The 19,972-nt window shown below is 46.4% G+C and overlaps 1 protein-coding gene across 5 annotated transcripts in view; it reads left to right on the top strand.

The window, feature by feature from the left end:
• nalcn (sodium leak channel, non-selective) overlaps positions 1–19,972 on the top strand; it is a 93,870-nt gene that overhangs the window by 60,034 nt on the left and 13,864 nt on the right. For 3 of the 5 annotated variants that reach the window (XM_029256662.1, XM_029256665.1, XM_029256666.1), the window contains 11 exons: positions 12,858–12,994; positions 13,549–13,690; positions 15,693–15,766; positions 15,947–16,048; positions 16,353–16,449; positions 16,689–16,780; positions 18,006–18,128; positions 18,236–18,292; positions 18,386–18,506; positions 18,688–18,819; positions 19,261–19,428. In XM_029256662.1, coding sequence (XP_029112495.1) covers positions 12,858–12,994; positions 13,549–13,690; positions 15,693–15,766; positions 15,947–16,048; positions 16,353–16,449; positions 16,689–16,780; positions 18,006–18,128; positions 18,236–18,292; positions 18,386–18,506; positions 18,688–18,819; positions 19,261–19,428 — 1,245 coding nt within the window. The remainder of the gene's footprint in view (positions 1–12,857; positions 12,995–13,548; positions 13,691–15,692; positions 15,767–15,946; positions 16,049–16,352; positions 16,450–16,688; positions 16,781–18,005; positions 18,129–18,235; positions 18,293–18,385; positions 18,507–18,687; positions 18,820–19,260; positions 19,429–19,972) is intronic. The other 2 variants (XM_029256664.1, XM_029256663.1) reach the window with 1 other exon arrangement.

Genomic DNA, 19,972 nt, shown 5'->3' with positions numbered 1-19,972 from the left:
GTGAAAGACGGTGTCTATATACACACATACATATATACACATATACATTAATACATTAATATGTAAATCTAGTGAATATATATAATGCATAAATCTAATTTATATATATAGTATAAAATATACAGTCTATGTATTTATTTATATGTATAAAGTTTAAAACACTGATGAGGATTTGAAGAAGCTGTAAGAGTATATAAAGTCTAAAATATATTACATACCGTATATATATATTTATATATGAAAATCATGTATGTATATTAGATAGTATTTTCTAATCAGTTACAAGAACTTTATGAGTTCAGTTTTTAGCAGCATTCATGTAAAGGTTTGGTTCCTACTCTTAATTTAAAGCAAAAGAAGAAAAGACTGCAATCCAGGTACGTGGAAAGTCTCTTAAATTAATAAATTCATATTCATAGTAAAAGTACTTACTTCTTATACATTACTGTACCGTCTAGTGGCAAAATTAAGTTTAATTTTCTGAGGTTGCAAGACATTAATTGGTCTCTTTTTAAAATACATTTTAGCAAAGCTGACCTGAGTCCTGAGTTCCGTGTTCAAACAGAATTTTTTTGTCTTTACCAAACTCACTGGGTAAACTGTTGCATCGATTACTGGAAGGCCTGTCAATTCAAGAAAAACTAATAAGATGAAGTTATTGGCTGATATCTGCCTGAAGTCCTTGTTTGGGTCCCAGTGGCTTTCTAGTCCTGATTTAAAACTTTTCAATTTGTTTTAAAAATACGTTGAATTTTGTTGTGGAAAGTACTGGTGATGATGTTAAAATTTAATGTCAAACAAAGGAACACTGTACTGGCACTGTGCATTTTTGGATTCTTTGCCCGACATGGTTATCGCAGCTGTACACATCAGCGCTTTTAGTTTTGCCAAATTGGCCTGTTTTATGAAATGAAATTCTGCAGAACCTTAACGTTTCTTTGGCCCCTTTGGAGGACAGACGTGCTGTTCATCAAAGGCTCTTATTTAAAAAATCTTGAGTGCAGTCCCCAGGAAAAGTACCACAGTATGGGTCTTATGTGATGATTTATTGCTGTAAAGCTGGGCTGGGATTTACTCTGTATGAAATGTGCGTTAATTAGTAATACCTCAGGGGCCACTTCTAGATTATGATGCCAAAGCTCCCAGAAATTAGCAGTGATTTACATCTGTCAATTGTCAGCGCGTTAACCGTTTATTTAGTTTTTTCGAGCGGTCTTGGAGCACCTGAAGAAGTAAGTCTCCAGGTTATTTTCACCTAAGTGGATTAAATACGTTTGTCCTCTAGTGGAAGTTATTATGAGAGAAGTGTAATCGAATGTGCCTCGTAGCTCTGGCCGCCACCCTCCGTGCCTCCGCCTGTCCTTGGACAGATCGTTTTGTCTTTTGTCCCCAAGTAATGTGCCGGCGCTCACGGCCTCCGGCCCCCCCCGGCTCCACGGGAAACGCCCGACGGCCACGTTCCCGATGGCTTCGTTAGGCGAGATTTGGCAGGTCGCCGCCTCCGTCTGCATGCTGATGGCTCGTTTGAGCAAACCCAGCACCCGGAGGAGCGTGGGGCTAATTCGCTTTCGCTCGTGGCGGATGCGAGAGGCGCCGAGACGTTTTGGCTCCATCGTTGGCCGCCACCGAAAAGACAATCAAGTGGGAGGAAGCTGCTGTGAATGTTATTTGAGGATTTACAGCTCCTGTGCAAAACATTTTTGTTCTGAAATATGCATTCAGCTCTTGCATAATTATATATTAAATCATAACACTGTGCTCTGAATGTGAGGGGATGGGGGTGTGCAGTAAAATACACTTGTAAGGTGTGAGTAGCACTGTTAAATTTGTTTACTGGGCAACAGGTGGTGTAGTGCTTTGAGTCATGGAATTTCAGTCAAAGGGCCCGGGTTTGAATCCCTGCTCTTGCTGTAGTATCCTTAGCACTTACAGTAAATTGATACAGTAAAAGTTACCCAGCTGCATAAATTGGTTAATCTCTGCCAGTAGCTAATTGTACAGATGTAACATTTTATGTCACCTTGGGCAAAACAGTAATAATAATAAAACTATTATTATTATTATTATTATTATTATTATTATTTTTATTATGGACAGTGCCTACAGCCACCACAGCCACACCCATTTCAGCAAGTGTGCAGACCTTCCCTGAGCACCGCTGTCATAACTTTCTTACTTTAAAAATTGTAAGAAAGAGCATCGGTTAATAATAAACAATAAAAAGTAGTGATAACGATATTAATAAACAAGCTGACCTTGGAGAGGCGCTATGTTCGGAACAAATGATGCCGCACTGTAATCACAGCCTTCCAATGCGGTTTTAATTTGTCGTCTTTGAGCGGCGCCGCAACGCACGGCGAAGGATCATTAGGAGCGAAATCACGCAGGAGACGCGTAGGTGCTGCTAATGAACCGCCGGTGTGGTGCACGGCACAGTGCCGATCGGGGGCCAGATAGCGGGATGTCTGTAATGAGGCTCCCCGTGCTCATCTCTGTCACAGACGTGCCTCGTTCAATCGCCGCTCCTCTTATTAGCGCCCAAATTCATTCCTGCTCTTATTGCGTGAGATTAAGTTTTGCCAATTACACGTGTTGATACATTGAATTGCAGGTTTGTTGTTTGAGAAGGGTCCTGCTTGAGGGAGGTCCTAACAAGGGTAATTTGTTAAGAAAACAAAACAAGAACAAGGCCTGTGAGAGAAGATAAAGGGTGACGCTTACTCAATCGTATAAATGGGTTTTCTATTCTGTACGTATATGCATATACTGTAAATACGGTATATGTATATAGTACCGAGCAGGACCCTCTTTTGCCTCCAGAGCAGTGACTCAGCAACAAGGTGCTGCTCACATTCCACAAGGTTCTTTGTCCATGCTGGCTTGAAATCCTCATACGGTTTCTGTTCTTCAGATTCTTTTTTTTTAATTCCAGAACATTGATTTACATTTATTTAATTATCGCATGCTTTTCTCCAAAGTGATGTACATCTCCAGGAACAGTTCATTCCGCTACCTTCACGTTCCACCTTATCGCAAAGGCAATCTATTGACCTGAGAGGTGTGGGTGTGTGTACGTAGAGGCCACTGGTGTACAGTGAAGACACTATTAGGTGGCATGGACCACTGTTAGGTGGCGTGTGCTTTAAGACATCACACATTATCCAGCTGGAAGTATCAGCTTTGAGGAAGACAAGACTGGACATGAAGGGACGCACATGGTCAGCAGCAGTGTTTTGGTGCTTCATAACATTCATGTGGCGCTCAGTCTGTAGTAAAACCACAAGATGCCATGAAAACATCCCCCATAGCATTACACTCCCACCACCAGCAGTCTGGTCCACTGACAAAAGGCAGGATGGGTGTCGGTATTCGTTCTGTTTACTCAGATTTCTGATCAAACTGGAATTTGACAGACCAAGCAAAGTTTTATGTTCTTCAGACATCCAGTTTTGGTGACCGCATGCCCACTGGAACCCTATCTATTCGTCCTGGGCTCTCAGGAGATAAACCTGGCATGGCCTTCTGCTGCTGTAGCCCATCCCTTTTAAGGTTTGGCAAGCTTTGCCTTCAGAGATGCCTTTCAGTACCACACCAATGTACTGAGCTATTATTTTGTCACTTGTGATCAGCTTTAACAAGTCTGGCTATTCTCTATTGACCTCTGTCATTAACAAGGTGTTTTTGTCCACAGACGTGCTGCTGAGTGGATGTTTTTTTCATTTATCACACCATTCTCTTGAAACACTTCAAAGTGTAGTGTGCAAAAACCCCAGGAAGATAGCCATGTTTGAGATGTGGGAACCAGTGCAACTGGTCTTGCACCAAGGATCACACCACGTTCAAAGTCACTTAAATCACATTACACAGTAACTGGACCTCTTGATCCTGTCTGCATGCATATATGCTCAGTCTCTACCTGTGGGGGCAAACTGTATGTGTAAACGGTGTACCTAATTAAGTGGCTGCTGTGTGAATTTAAGTTGCTTTGCTAACTAAATGGGAATATAACAGTAAAATGCTTTGTTTACCATCCTAACATTGTATGTTGCCCTGGACAAAGGTGTCAGCTAACTAGTGGTGACAGCTAGTAGCATAGTGGTTAGAGCTAATGCCTTTGGACTGAACAGTCCCAGGTTTGATCCCTACCTCTCTGGCTGTAGTACCCTTGAACAAGGTACTTACTCTAAAATTGGTCCAGCAACAGTACAATGAGTAAATAGTTGTAGGTAGACTAAACTGTAAGTTGCTTTGCTGAAAAGTATCAGCTAAATGGATACTAATGATAACAAGGAATTTTTTTTACCTCTTGTCTGGCATCGAGATTCCAGCGCATCTGTAAGGTACCCGTCACTGCGTTTCTATAGTGTTCAGATGAAGAATGGTCTCTAGGTACTTCCTGCTGGTCCAGAAGACCACCGGAGTGGTTTACTTTATTACAGTAATGGTTTTCTTTGTACTTGGATCAGCAGCCTTCAGGTGACAGGTCTGTATTCTCATCCACTTCGCCTCCTTCTGCTCTCCGCGCGAGCCCTGTCTCTACCCAATGAAGTGAGATGAACGTCTCATATCCCGTGTCGACCAGATGGCCAGTTAGGCACAGCTACTGTTCACAGTCACGCCAGAAAGTGACAAACACCTCCTCCGGCAGGAAGTCGGAAAGGTACGTTCACAGCTCGCATAGGGCACCAAGGTGCTTGCGTTACACACAGGGATTAATCATGAGCATCGTCATCTCCTGCTGCAGCAGGGGGTCCTTAGCAATGCTTCTGACATCACTTCACAGGGGGTGGAGAGTCAACAAGCACTTCCAGTCAGCTGACATGAACCTCTCCATGCCCTCCTTCTCAGACCTCGGGCCAAATGCAACCTTTCTATCACATAACTTCTGTACAGCTCCTTTCCTAATTAGCAGTCCGTTATTATTTTTAATCAGTGACCGATCCATTTTTGTAGCTGTCTCGGTAATAACACTCACAGCATTCGCAAAATGGATGTTATTAAAGGACGAAATCTATTGGAGTGAAATCAGGAACATCACTGACCTTGTAACTTTTCTAAACAGAATTTGTGATTTGGGTTTATGCTAATTAAAAACAATATTCTCATATATTATTCATTATTTAAGTTGTCTTGGCCTTGCAAACTTCTAGTAATAAAGCTGTATTTTATCCCACTGGATAAATATATTTTACATTAATGCACTTGAGTGATTCTTTTCTCCAAATTGATTTATGATGTTAAGCCACATATAGTTAAATAACTAAATGGTAAATACCCATTTTTACAGCTGAGTAATTTTACTGGAGCCCTTTAGGGTAAGTACCTTGCTCAAGGGTGCTATAGCTGGAATTCAAACCTAGAACCTTGGGGTCCAAAAGAAGCAGCTCGAACTGCTACTCTGCCAGCTGCCCCTGTAGTTCAGTCATCTAAAGGGTTGGTATTTGCCAGTCATGGATTGGCTGTCCTTTCCAAAAGTAAAGGTCTTTCTGTAGAAAAGCCTTTGGTACAGACTTCCATAAGTCAATTTCCCCCCAGTTTCACCCTCTTTGTAAACCTCGGGAAGCACTGCTGATTGTGGAATAAGTCATATTATTATGTTTATCACAGCTTACAAACTTTATACCACACTCTGTCTGAGATTTTAACAATGGCCTATACTCACACTGTTGATAAAGGCTCCATATCTGGTCCTAATAAGCACTAACAATATAAAATTGTGGGAATTCCATGACTGTTCCATTTCATTTATTACTAGTGCTTCACTGATAAAAGCCCATATTGTCTGTGTATCGATATTATAGGTTGCAGATGAACAATGAAACAAATAGCTGTTGGCGATCTAAGGAAAGAGGTATGTGGGTTAGGGAATGTGTATTTATTTTTTTATTTTTTGTTTTGCTTTTGCTGTAATATTCACCCATCAGTTGAGTTCTTCTGTCTGTGAGGAGATTGTGGAGAAAAGTGTCATCATCGCTGACGACGTGCGCAGGTGCATCTCAAGATGTGTAATAAAGGTAAATGAGCTGGTCTGCTGGAGGGAGGAGTCAGGGAGATGGAGGGATGAGTCAGAGACCTGGGGGAGGGATCAGGGAGCTAGAAGGAGGAGTCAGGGAGATTGAGGGAGGAGTCAGAGACCTGGGGGAGGGATCAGGGAGCTAGAAGAAGGAGTCAGAGACCTGGGGGGGTGATCAGGGAGCTAGAAGGAGGAGTCAGGAAGATGGAGGGAGGAGTCAGAGACCTGGGGGGTGATCAGGGAGCTAGAAGGAGGAGTCAGGAAGATGGAGGGAGGAGTCAGAGACCTGGGGGGTGATCAGGGAGCTAGAAGGAGGAGTCAGGAAGATGGAGGGAGGAGTCAGAGACCTGGGGGGTGATCAGGGAGCTCGAAGGAGGAGTCAGGGAGATGGAGGGAGGAGTCAGAGACCTGGGGCGTGATCAGGGAGCTCGAAGGAGGAGTCAGGGAGATGGAGGGAGGAGTCAGAGACCTGGGGGGTGATCAGGGAGCTCGAAGGAGGAGTCAGGGAGATGGAGGGAGGAGTCAGAGACCTCAGGGAAGAATTGGGGAGCTGGAGGGTGGAGTTAGAAATACTTTCACACTCTTTTATTTCTTGGAATCTGCATAGATATGCTTAGATTCTGCGTAGATTTCTGATTATATTAATAATTTTATCTATACTATTATATTAACTACATAAAATCACAATTTTTGGGCAGTGAAAGGATCTTCCAGCAGATGAGTGATGTGCTATCAGTGATGATACTCTTAACTCTTGAAGTCTGATATCGTCTTTTTGCACTCGTTCAAACTGACAGGTTTTTTTTTAAACTTTGTTTTGCTGTCAAGTTATTCCAGATTTATTTATGTATTCTTTTAAGTGGCCGTAGAGTAAATCTATTGGTCCTCTTCACTCTGAGAGATTGATGGGTGTCAGATGGCCTACAAATCAAGAGCTGCCCAGCAGCAAGATTGAAGAGGGTGGTGTGAGGAGCCGCTATGGGGGCTGTTTGTCTTCGGCTGACAAAAATCAGATGGAGAGGTCCCTGTGGAGGCCGGCCGCCTCGTGCCTTGTGCCGAGCTGGTGGCCGTCGCCGGCGGATGCCGGGTCACATGGAGAAGACCAGAGAGGCTCAGCAAGAGCAGAAATAAAAATGTAAACAGAAGGAAACCTCAGCACACTCATTAATATTGTACTACGGCATAATACTGTGATAGAGGGAAAAGTGTTTGCTCTAGGCTCATTTTAATTCTACTAGAAATATTGTTTTCTCCACAATGATTTGATTTACATACAGCAGTTTTTTTTTTTTTTTTAAAGTGGACTTATAAATTATAACCAGAGGTTAAATGGCACATGGGTTTAGGTTTTAATTGTTTTCCTTGAAAATTCAAGCTGCCAGGTTTACTGGGTTCTGTACTTTATTTTCAGCTGTTCTCCACTACATCTGTAGATTCAGCTTCTTCGCTGTTTTGAGGTGTTCGGTCTCCACACTATCGGTGTGGTGCGTTAATATTTGAGGAGCATCCGTTGGAGCAGGCATCCGGACTGTCAGCCAGTGCGATGCTGGCAATGTGTGGGGATTGACGGAGAGACTAAGAACCACTATGTCACCCTGAGGGAGTCAAACTGATTTTGGGCTCCTGTCCCAGGACACGTGTGGACCTCTGGACGAGTTACATGGAAAAGCACTCTGCTCAGGATGGCCGAGAACAACTGGAAGAAAGCATTAGAGGCAGGTGTCTCCACCTGTCCTGATGTCAGTAGAGTAAAGCACCCTGCACTGTGGTACATGGACCACAGTCCACTGAGAGCTGTAAAGGCTGAGTAACACATGGAGTAATTTGAGGACAAGTGCGAAGTTTATGTGTAAAAACACAAGTTTGTGGGCGGCATGGTGGCACAGCGAGTAGTGCTACTATCTCAGAGCACCTGGGTGGTGTGAAGGAACATGGGTTTGATCCCCGCTCAGTCTGTGTGGATTTTGCACGTTCTCCCTGTGTCTCTGTGGGTTTTCTCTGGGTCTCTGGTTTCCTCCCACCCTCCAAAGACATGCCGTTCAGGTTCACTCACAGTGTGTGAGTGACAGAGGGAGTGTGTGTGTTCCACTGATGAATTAATGAGTGACCCATTGTAAGTAGTGTATCTAGCAGTGTAAGTCACCGCGGTGAATAAGGTGTGTGGGCTGATAAGGCTACATAGAGTTCATTGGAAGTTGCTTTGGAGAAAAGGGTTTGCTAAATATGTTAAAAAAGGAGGATTTTTAGTGTCAAGCTGAAAATGAAGGTGTTTTTACACAGATGTAACGCCTAACTACACAGTCGTCAAACACCATGGAGCATGCCACTATTTTATAATAATAATAATTATTATTATTATTATTATTATTATATTAGTGATGTGTCTCTGAAGAGTTCACAATTGAAGGCACCAGAGTTTGTATGTCCCGTTTCCAGTCATGCAGGAACACTTCGGTCTGTGCAGCCTGTGGAAAACGGTGAACGGACCGGACCCTTAAGGGAACGCTTTTATTTCTTATCTAGCCGAAGCACATCTGTTTGTAGTCGGAGGTTTCTGGTGGAAGCGTTACGGGTCGGGGAACGAGTCGGTCTCAGCTGTGAGGTGCGACAGATTCACGGTGCCGGCGGCAGCAAACGGGTGGATGGCTGGGCAGCTGCGCATCGGCCGGGGGGCGGCGACGCCCACGTCCCCGACGGGTCAGTCTCTGAACAACAACAACAAGAGCCGTGTCGCAGGGTCCAGTTGCATAGATTTCAGCATCTCGTTGAAGATGTAAATAAATAAATACCGTCACAAATTCAGTGGGCCGAAAGTTGACTCGGGAGTTCTCTGCGATCGATGGGTTTTATCCTTGCCCATGTCACTGGAGATGGGTTGTTCAATTATGAACCTATTCTCTGATTAATTAATTCAACAGCTGCTGTTGCAGACGTCGTCCTCGCTGTTAGGATGTCGGCTCGTCCTTCGGGATCCTCTTGCTCCACTTAAAGGCCCATCGTTTGCGTATTTATTTGTTTCTCTCTCTGCCCCGGGGCCACGATCGGACCGCTCTGCCTCGGCCCGCTCCACCCTACCGCTCGGCTGGTCACGCCCCTCCGCGGGGAGAAACGGTGCGACGGCGAGCGGCTCTGGTGTCTGCAGTCAGCCCATCACTCACACGCCTCATTAGACAGCAAATTTCTGGGAAACAAGAGCGCCGCGGTCCCACGTCGAGCCACAGGGTCTCCTGGGAGCCCATCCTTTGGGGACTAGGCTGCTTCTTGCTTCACGTGTCTCGCCTCTGCAGCTGGGTTATGACCTTGGGCTACGCCAGAACCCCTCCTGGGACAGCACCCCCGCACCCCAGACCCCCCGTTAAGCTCCTAAACACAGGCAGTAGGTGGCGTAGTGCTTAGATCCACCAGCTCAGAATTTGAAAGCCCCAAGCCCCAGGTGTGAATCCCACCTCCTGTTGCTCAAGGTACTTAACCCTGAACTGATACAGTAAAAATTACCCTGCTGTGTAAATTGGTAAATCGGAGTAGGTAGCTTAACACTGAAAGTGTCATGTAAATAAATAGATGTAAATGATCCGGACTTCACTCCGCCTGGAGGTGGGGCATGGGAAACAGGTTTTCTATCCGGCTCAAACCCGGGACCTTCAGCTATAGGTAAGATGCAGCGCTGCTGCCGACGTGCACGGTGTGATGAGCTGCTCTTTGGTCCAGGCCACAGGGGCCCAGACTAGAGGAATATGGAGACGCGGACGTGCCAGAGTGCCTTCTGCGTGCTTCCTGTTAATGAGCCGCACTGCGCCTGCTTCCCGGGTCTTTCTTCCGTCTGAAGAGATAATTGGGAGTGATGTGGCCCTGCGGTTCGGAGCTGGTGATGGGGTCGCTTGTTCTTCGAGTGGCTATTGTCCACCTGAGAGCTCACCTTTCATCGGGACGCTGTGTGTTAACGCCGTGTTCGCCTCCTTTAACGGAGACCGAAGCTTCTCGCTCGCTCTCCATCGGGCCGTTCACTCAAGGACCCCCCCCCCCAACCCACGAAGAGCGCGACTTATCGGCCCCTCTCCAGCAGGCCATTCAAACATTCACAAGAGACGACTTTCCAGAGCACCGCGGTGTCCTCGTGTACCCTGTTCAGCTCTACGACAGTCAGTCCCTCTTGTGATTTCGGCCTGAAACCCTTTTTCTCACCCACCGAATGGCCTGGATGAGATGGATTCTTCACGTTCTTCCTGAGTCTCTCCTTCCGTTGACCTTTATAGCCTCCTGACATGCAGCTGTTAATTTTGTCCTCTGTAGAGGACATTATGTTTTCGAGCGTATCTTCAAAACTGTCCGCGCTACAATGCCGAGTCCGAGGGAACTTCACAGAGGACATTCTCTGCTTTGAAATGACAGCACGTGTTTGGGGGTGGGGCTTGGACAGCTTCCTCAAAATCTTGGGAATTCATCGGCAGCCTTTTTTTTTTTTGCTGGAATTCAGGAGGACGGACGATGTCGAGACTCATCAGGCAACAAGGCTCCTCAGCTGGAAAATGGAGCACATGAGGACTTGTGTAGAATACATGAAACGTGCACATGGGTGAGCAAAGAGCTGTGATTGGAGAGCAGGCGTTCTTCCTCCTCTGCGTTCGCACTCGGCCGCCAGAACATGCTCTGTTTTGTGTTCAAAATCTGACTATGATTTTCCCACCTGTCTGGAGAGACAAAAGACTTGCACGTACAGTCACGTCCCGCACTTAACCCACATTTTCCGAATTGTCCTGGAACATCATCGGTTTTACCCATGGTGCCGTGCGATCGCACCGTCTCGCTGCAGGAGGCGACGGACCGATTAGCATTTCCTCCTCCTCACCCCCAGAGCAAGTCTCCCTCCCTCAGACCTGTCTGCGAGGGGTCCGGACATCCAGAGGAGAGGAAAGGAAGCGCGACGCCCCCCCACCCACACACACATGCACGCACAGACACACACACCACTGCCCGTGCCGCATGTTCCCCATGATAAGCGGCTCCTCCGGAAGGCCCCTCTACGCCGCTCGCACCCCGATCGCAAGCGCATCGCATTTATCTGCACGCTCCCAGACGCTATTTTCAAGCCGAGCATTTCAATAAGCTTCTTTTCATACTTTGCGTAATTAAATTAGTATAATTGGCCCCCTTTATTTGAGCCGCGTTGCGCTTGTCCGGTGCGCGGTGTCGCGCCCGTGCCGACACGTGTCTCCGAGTGTCCTCCTGCCAGGCACGTTTGAAGATAAACAGCCATTGTTGCTTTCTGGTTTCCTCTTGTTTTCCGCCCCTGGATCTCCGGCATGAAATGTAAATAGGGGCCCTGAGTGGGCGTGGAGGAGGTTCGACTCCCTGTGTGTCGCTGCCACCTTCAGGGCGGTGTTAGTGCAGCAGCTCTTACTGGCGTCCTCTGCGGGTAGTTGTTTCTGCACGCTCACCTCGGCGTGTTGCCGCTGCGCAGTTGTGACCTGTCTGGAATTATATATATATATATATAATAATTATAATGTTGGGACAACTGGTAGCCTATAGGTTAGAGCTGCTGCCATTGGATCCAAAGGTTGTAGGTTCAGTCCCCACCTCTGGTAACAGTGTGTAGTGCTGCTGTCTCACAGCACCTTGGTGGTGAGAGAGGACATGAGTCTGATACCTGCTCACTCTGTGTGGAGTTTGTATGTGCTCACCATGTCTGTGTGGCTTTCCTCTGGGTGCTCTGGTTTCCTCCCACACTCCAAAGACATGCTGTTCAGGTTCCCTCATAGTGTGTAAGAGAGAGAGTGTGTGTTCCACTGATGTATGGATGAGTGACCCAGTGTAAGTAGTGTATCTAGCATTGTATGTTACCCTGGTAAATAAGGTGTGTGGGCTGATAACACTACATAGAGTTCATTGGAAGTTGCTTTGGAGAAAAGCATCTGCTAAATAAATAAATGTAAAATGTAGTACTGTTCAGCAAGGTACTTACATTAAATTGCTCCAGTAAGAAAAATTACCCAGCTGTATAAATGGGTAAATAAATGTAAACTTGTAACTGAGATAATAGTTGTAACCTTAACATTGTAAGTTGCTTTGGAGAAAAACATCAGCTAAATGAATAAAGGTAAGCTTTAGGAAAAAAAAAAAAAAATGTTGCTTTTTATCTGTTACACCTTTGCTGGTGGTGTAATTATTGTGTTCTGGAGCACAGAGATGAAACAGTACATGTGTGCGGTGAAGCCTCAGGTCTGTGTGTTTACTGCTTAAACCAGGTGTTTGCCTTCATTTCAAGTGCAGTTATGGTCATATTTAAGGCCGTGTGTGATAATATTTCAGTGGCACTGGTGAGGTGCTGGTCGTGACCCCAAGGTCAGCAGGAGCTGTCAAAGGATGGGATTGAACCTCTTCACAAATTACCTTACTAAATTACTCGGACAGTAATTTACAGTAAAAATCTAGGTTTATTAATGGTGCTAAAATAATGAATGAATGGATGAATGAAGCTTTATTCAATCCAAAGGCAAATTCTGCATGGTCACAGCAGCATTAATATAACACACAGGTGCAAACACACTTTATTGACAAATAATAAATAAGCAAGTTGATAAACAAGTGATTATGAAAAAGAGAATTAGAAAATAATGAGAGTGTTGACCTTGTCTGAGGTCACATGATAAGCTGAGGTCAACAGCGTTGGTACAACCCTAGCCAACCCAACCCAACCCACCCTACCCCCCCCCCCGAGGGTCACACTAATTGGGAATTCAGTGAGATCCCCTTTCATGTTGTTTTCCTGCTCTTGTTAACGAAGGCCTGCTAATTGATGGCTGTTGCCCCACCCCCCCCACCTCCATCCCCATCCCCCCTCCAGCTGAAGCAGAGCGAGGCCAACGCGGACACCAAGGAGAAACTGCCGCTGCGTCTGCGCATTTTCGAGAAATTCCCCAATCGGCCGCAGATGGTGAAGATCTCCAAGCTGCCATCGGACTTCACCGTGCCCAGGATCAGGTACGAGACAGGCAGGAAACGGACGGCGTGCCCCTCCCCTCCCCGGCGAGGCCCGTCCAGTTATTGAAATTGTTATTTCCCTCATCTGTTCCTGTATGCCGATGTCGTACTGCCCCCCGGTGGTCTCGCTACGATTAAACTCGCCTGTTTTCCCCTCTGAGCCTTTTCCACATGGTGTTCGTGGCCCACGGATGGGTTTCGTGCACGCAGAACGGTGCCGACACACCAAACTTCCGATTACACGGTGTAACTAAATTTGTCAAAGTTCTTTATTATGTCAATTTTTGCGTGGATTATGACTGCAAAAATATCGCTAGTTCTAGAGTGTCACTTTTAGTTTGCTACTTTACAGCCACTGGAAGGTTCTAGAAGGCAAAAAAACTGACATATTAAAATTTTTGTTACATTGTGTTGTTCTTTATTAGTGTTACAGGTCAGCAAAGTAGAACTAGGAATGACAGTCGAAACATTTCCACCACAACTGGTTTCAGTGCTCCAGGTTTTTCCGGTACCATCTCTTGGGTGTGTGTGTGTGTGTGTGTGTGTGTGTCCAGAGAGAGCTTCATGAAGCAGTTCATCGACCGACAGCAGCAGGACACAAGCTGCCTGTTCCGCAGGCTTCCGTCAGCCTCCTCCTCCTCATGCGACCACTCCAAGCGCTCGGCCATCGAAGACAACAAGTACATGGATCAGAAGGTATGGGTCACCCCCCCCCCCCCCAGTGACCGTCCCAGTGACCATCCCCCACCGCGATTCTCTCTCCACACGTCTTGTTCTTTTCTCTCCTTGACCATGTAGCAGAAGACACAGTTATTTCCCATTAACAACAATAAATAATTATCAATATTAATAATAATAGGAATAATAATTATTATTATTATAGGCTTTTAAACAGGAAGAGCATGAAACATAGTAGTTAGTGCTGCTGCCTTTGGGTTTGAAGGTTACAGGTTCAAATCCCGCTTCCTGCTGTAGTCCCCTTGATTGTGGCGCTTACCCTGATTTTCTTGGTTAAAAATTACAAAGCTGTATTAATAGGTAAATCATAGTAAGTGATGTTTAGTCACTTTGGACAACAACATTAACTAAATGGGTTAATGCTGTAAATGTTGCAGTCTTACAGCTTGGTTTTAAAATTACTGTACTATGATTTACCAAGGGGGGTGCGGTGGTACAGCAGGCTTGGCCAGGTCCTGCTCTCTGGGGGGTCTGGGGTTCGAGCCCTGCTTGGGGTGTCTTGTGACGGACTGGTGTCACATCCTGGGTGTGTCTGCTCCCCCCCAGCCTTACGCCCTGTGTTGCCGGGTTAGGCTCCGGCTCACTGCGACCCCGCTTGGGACAAGCAGCTTCAGCAAATGTGTGTGTGTGTGATTTACCATTTCTGTACTCTGAGTGCTGATATTTGGGAATCCATAAGGAGGTGTGTATGAATATTGCCCATGTCTGCAGCTGGATTATTGATCGGAATGGAACCCGGTGTGTTTACCCTGTACCATACTGTTCCTCTTGTGCGCGCACACACACACACACACACACACACACACACACAGAGTGATGCTGCCATGCACAGTTAGCAGACCCAAAGCACAAGTGTCATGCCCCTTCCAGAGTACTGTGGGGCTTGTACCTGAAACACTATCATGTTGTGGAGTTTAAGGTAAAATAAACAGTAATAGTAGGATGGTAAAAAATAGATGGAAAAATAGGTTTTCCCAAATCCTCATCAGCTGAGCGTTTGGACAGAATGACTGTGGATGATCCCTTTCAGGTGGGTCACAGAGGGTCACAGACACAGCGGTTGGGAATCATTCCCAAAGTGACAGGGTTCGATCGGCAGGTGACTCTTGAAGCCTCCATCGTGGGTGTAAAAACACGGGGTTAGGCAGTAAGTCTGGTGCGTGAACTGGAGCCTGGGTACGGGAGAAGTGCCGTCCCTCTTGCTCTGGACCGATGCCGCTCGTCCTTTGACAGGAACAAGCGGGGCAGAGCCAGGGACCCCAAGGGGCCAGAGGGCTTCTGAAGGGACTGCTGTAGCATCTGTGACCTGGAACCCGCGTTTCCTCCTCCATCTCCCCCACCCCAGCCCCACTCAGACCCTTTGCCCCACAGGTTGGGCCATTTTCTCACAGCCTGGGCTGGCAGCTGGTTCGAGCACACGAACGCTGGGGTGACAGTGTGTCGCAGGGCCCAGAACGCCCGGCACTCACAGTGTAAGAGTGCGATTTGACCGCAAAGCAAGGAACAGTTAGACACAAACGCAGCTCTTTGGGTCAGGGTACTCGCCTCTCGCTCCTGTCCCATCACCTGTGTACGCTTGCAATGGTAAGACCCTGGGTTCAAAACCCACCTCCTGCTGCAATGTCCTTGACGAAGGTATTCACCCTGAAATGATACATGGGTCAGTCACTAAAGCAGCTTATGGTACAAACCTATCTTTCTTACTGTGATTTATATGGCAGCATAGGTTTTACTCTATCAATTCCAGGAAATTTCTTCCTCAAGGATACGTACTACAGCAGGGGTGGGACTTAAACACAGGTGCTTCCGTTGCAAGGTGGTGGCTCCAACCACTGCGCCACCTGCTGCCCATATTCCCCTTGGTTCAGTGCTATGGTAGGCAAACCGTGGTTAAAACGCTGCTCTGATGTCTGCTCATGGTCATAGACTGACCTTTCACTCTTTGTGTCCCTTCCCAAAGCTTCGGAGATCGATATTCAGCTTTCGTGCCAGGAATCTTCTGGAAAAGGAAACAACCATCAATAAAATTCTGCGGTAAGATTCACACACTCCAGGTGTAAAGAATGCTGCCCTGCCTGCAGGGCTTCCATCGGGGAGACGCACTGCCTCACGTGTCAGCCAGGTGACTCTGCGTCCTCCAGCCTCCTCCTCCGGAGAACCCGAGGACTAAACCACGGCCACCGATCATGTAACTCCCGTGCTGTGCCTCCGCAGGGCTTGCACCCGGCAGCGCATGCTGAGCGGCTCCTTCGAGGGCCAGCCGGCCAAGGAGCGCTCCATCCTGAGCGTGCAGCACCACATCCGGCAGGAGCGCAGGTCTCTGTCTCCGTCTGCGTGTGGTCGGTCTGCGCTTCGTGTGTGTCCTGCACGTGGTCTCTGCTTAATACAGCGCCGCTAGGAGCACAGAAGTAGTGCAGGTGCAAAAAAAGTGTAGCTCAAGTTGTATTGGTTAAACCAAGCAGGTAAGAATAATAGAGGGTGTAAATCATAATCATTTATTCATTTTCTATGTTTACTTTAATATTCTATACAAGAATAATGACCATCCCTATAGGGTTCCCATCCTTTCAACCAGCACTGTGTGTGGTCACCATGCTCCCTCAACTCCTCCCCCTCCCAGGTCGCTGAGACATGGGTCCACCAGCCAGAGGATCAGCCGAGGGAAATCACTGGAGACTCTGACGCAGGACGTGAGCGCAGCCATTTCAGCGCTCAGTGTGAATTGATAAAGCTCATAAACAGATTAACACACATTTACGCGAATGATCGTATGGAAAGTGTATAAGATAGTGCTAAAGAGACATAACTTTGGAAGACATTGATCGTAAACATAGCTTCTCATCCATCTGTAGGTCCTGCCATCCCTCGATCCTGGGGTTAAAGGTCATAGCACTGTGTGCAGCTCTGTCGCAAGGCTGGACCTCATACCCTGGTAATGCACTTTTCCCTCCTGCAGCACTCCAGCACAGTGCGATACCGCAACGCCCAGAGGGAGGACAGCGAGATCAAGATGATCCAGGAGAAGAAGGAGCAGGCTGAGATGAAGAGGTATGAGGCTTCGCACCCCCATTCATGCCTGTTCTGCTCCATACTGCTCCTGCAATGCTGCCCACTCTAGGAGCCACTCGATCGTCACTCAGTGACAGAAAAGGCTCTTTTCTACTCTGAAAAATCAGCATATCTACCATACTAAGGGGTGTAGTGTAAAGCAAGTAATGTATGCGTTAGAGCAGCTGACTCTAAACGTGGAGGATACAGGTTAGAATCCCTCCTCCTGCTATAGTACGTTTGATCAAGATACAGTACTTACCCTGAAATGATCCAGTAAAAACTGTCCAGCTGTGTAAATGGGCCTGATCAGTGCAATCGTTGTAAGTACTGTAATGTACAGATCTAACACTGTATGTCACCTTAGAGAAAGGAGTTAATAATAAAAATATTTATAACGGACATTGCCATGCAAATTTCAGTATAGCATGCCTTCCTCAAGCCATAACTTCCTTATGTTAAAAAGTTGCCTGGGGATAAGAGCACTGATTAATAATAAATAGTAAATAAATAAATCAGTGCGAGTCGCTTTGGAGAAAAGCATCAGTTAAGTGAATAAATTTGTCTTCAAAGGGCACATTTTAGTATGTTTACATCAATTTGAGTTTAGTGTGTTATTCTACTTCAACTCATCGCGGTAGTTGTGCAGCAATGATAGGGGGTAAAAATAATGGATAAATATTGCTTAATATTTGACTTTCTTGCTCAGACTTATTAAGCCATCGTGAGGCATTCAGAGGTTCGTTGGTTTTGGTTCTGTTGCTCAGAAGTCCACGTCATTTGTTTCATGTATGTACATTGACATTTACATTTACATCTATTTATTTAGCATAGGCTTTTCTCCAAAGCAGCATACATCTCAGAGAAAAATGTTCTATGATTAACTTTACCATGGTTTTACATCAATTAAATTTATTTTTATAAAGCGATTGTGCCGTCGGACTGACACAGAGCAAAGTTACCACAAAGGATCCAGTGTTACAGAGTGTGATAAACAGTAATTGTTTCTTATTAGAATAAACCACCTGGCAACCGAGGAGAGGAAAACAAAAAAAAAAATCCTAACTGACAAAAGGGAGAAAAATAAAGCTCTGGGGGTCCAAGTGCCAGTGGCTGCAAACCCTTCCTGGGTGCTCTAGTGTTTTACTGGAGAACTATTAGTTCCATACTGATACCCATGTCTTGTTCTGTGTGCTTTGACACAAGGTGGTTGTGTTTTGTAAAGGAAAGTGCAGGAGGAAGAACTGCGGGAGAACCATCCCTACTTCGATAAGCCGCTCTTCATCGTGGGCCGAGAACATCGCTTTCGAAATTTTTGCCGAGTGATCGTTCGAGCGCGTTTCAACGCGTAAGTCTCTGCCTGCGCTCTGCACGCCTCCATTGTCTCTTGAGCTGTGGATCCTTCACCGAACACATTCTAAAGCGTCGTTCGTTTGTTTCTTCTTGTTCATCCAGCTCCAAAACAGACCCGGTAACAGGAGCAGTGAAAAGCACCAAATACCATCAGCTGTAGTACGTAGCTGAACACGTTATTTACGGGTTGTTTACATTGGTGGGGTCTTGAGAAGAGCCCCAGGATGAGCTGTGAGTGTGTGTCCTCTGCAGTGATCTGCTAGGCCTGGTCACGTACCTGGACTGGGTCATGATCGTGGTCACCATCTGCTCCTGCATCTCCATGATGTTCGAGTCCCCCTTCACTAGAGTCATGCAGGTCCCCACCTTACAGGTAGGCGAAGGACGCCTTCCGGAACAATTTACTCCAATTTACCATGACTCACTTTTCCCGCGAGCCAAGGCTGGTGATGAATATGGAAATGTTATTACGGGTAATGTCGGTGGTCTGGTCTCAGTGGGATGCGCTTTCGCTGTTTTTACGACGCGTGTGTGAGCAAAATGCCGCCTTGCAGATTGGCGAGTACGTGTTTGTCATCTTCATGAGCATCGAGCTCAACCTGAAGATCATGGCCGACGGACTCTTCTTCACCCCGACAGCAGTCATCAGGGACTTTGGTGGAGTTATGGACATATTCATCTACTTAGTAAGAACCAAGAGCATTTCTGCCTAAAGGATGTGAGAGTACCTGTTACCTCAGTGTGTGTGTAGAGTGTGTAACAAAATTACTTGAAAACTTTCATGTCATTCTTAATTGGGCAGAGTTGACTATAAGTATGTGGTTACATCACATAAATGTAAAAGCTGCTGTTATTGAATCCAGTTTCATAAATGTGCTTTCATTTTATTGCAGAAGGCAGCTGCTTCCTCCTTGTTTTTATGAATTGTTTTTGCTCATCTCCGTTCAGTTTAAGTTTCGGTGTATTGTTTTACACCCCTTTTGAGCATGGTTAATAATTAATAATGCTGTACAAGGACATGGTTAATTATACCTAAGATCCATCCGCAATGCGAAATGAATTATAAGGGTTTAGAGCAACTCCTATTTTGGCTCCTCCCCTTTAAGAGGCCACACCCATTTCTCCAGGTGAGTCTCATCTTCCTGTGCTGGTTGCCGAAGGACGTTCCGCCCGAGTCGGGCGCTCAGCTGCTCATGATGCTGCGTTGCCTGCGCCCGCTGCGCATCTTCAAGCTGGTGCCGCAGATGAGGAAGGTGGTGCGTGAGGTGCTCAAGGGCTTCAAAGAGATCTTCCTGGTGAGTGAGCCCTGGAGACCGCTAACCGTTGCCATGTCTTCATCTCCTGATGAATGAAACTTGAATCCCTTCTCGTGCTGATGAGTGAACTTCCACCTGAATCTCAGGGTTCATAACCCCCAGTTCATACCTCCACTTCCTGATGACTGAACTCCGGTAATCTTTTGCTTCCTGTAACTGACCGCTGGAGGCCATTGATTTTATGGTACTGAGTTGTACATCATGGGTTCTTTCACATCCTGTTGAATGAGGCAAGGGTCCCTTCACTTCCTGTTGAGTGAGTCAAGAGTCCCTTCACTTCCTGCTGAGTGAGACAGGAGCCTTTCACTTCCTGTTGAGTGAGGCAGGAGTCCCTTCACTTCCTGTTGAGTGACGCAGGAGCCTTTCACTTTCTGTTGAGTGAACCAGGAGTCCCTTCACTTCCTATTGAGTGAGGCAGGAGTCCCTTCACTTCCTGTTGAGTGAGGCAGGAGTCCCTTCACTTCCTGTCGAGTGAGGCAGGAGTCCCTTCACTTCCTGTCGAGTGAGCCAGGAGTCCCTTCAC

Source organism: Scleropages formosus, chromosome 12, assembly GCF_900964775.1.
Source record: "Scleropages formosus chromosome 12, fSclFor1.1, whole genome shotgun sequence".
Lineage (NCBI taxonomy): Eukaryota > Metazoa > Chordata > Actinopteri > Osteoglossiformes > Osteoglossidae > Scleropages > Scleropages formosus.
Note: the sequence above shows the minus strand (reverse complement) of the source record. Positions and strands in the feature narration are given on the sequence as shown.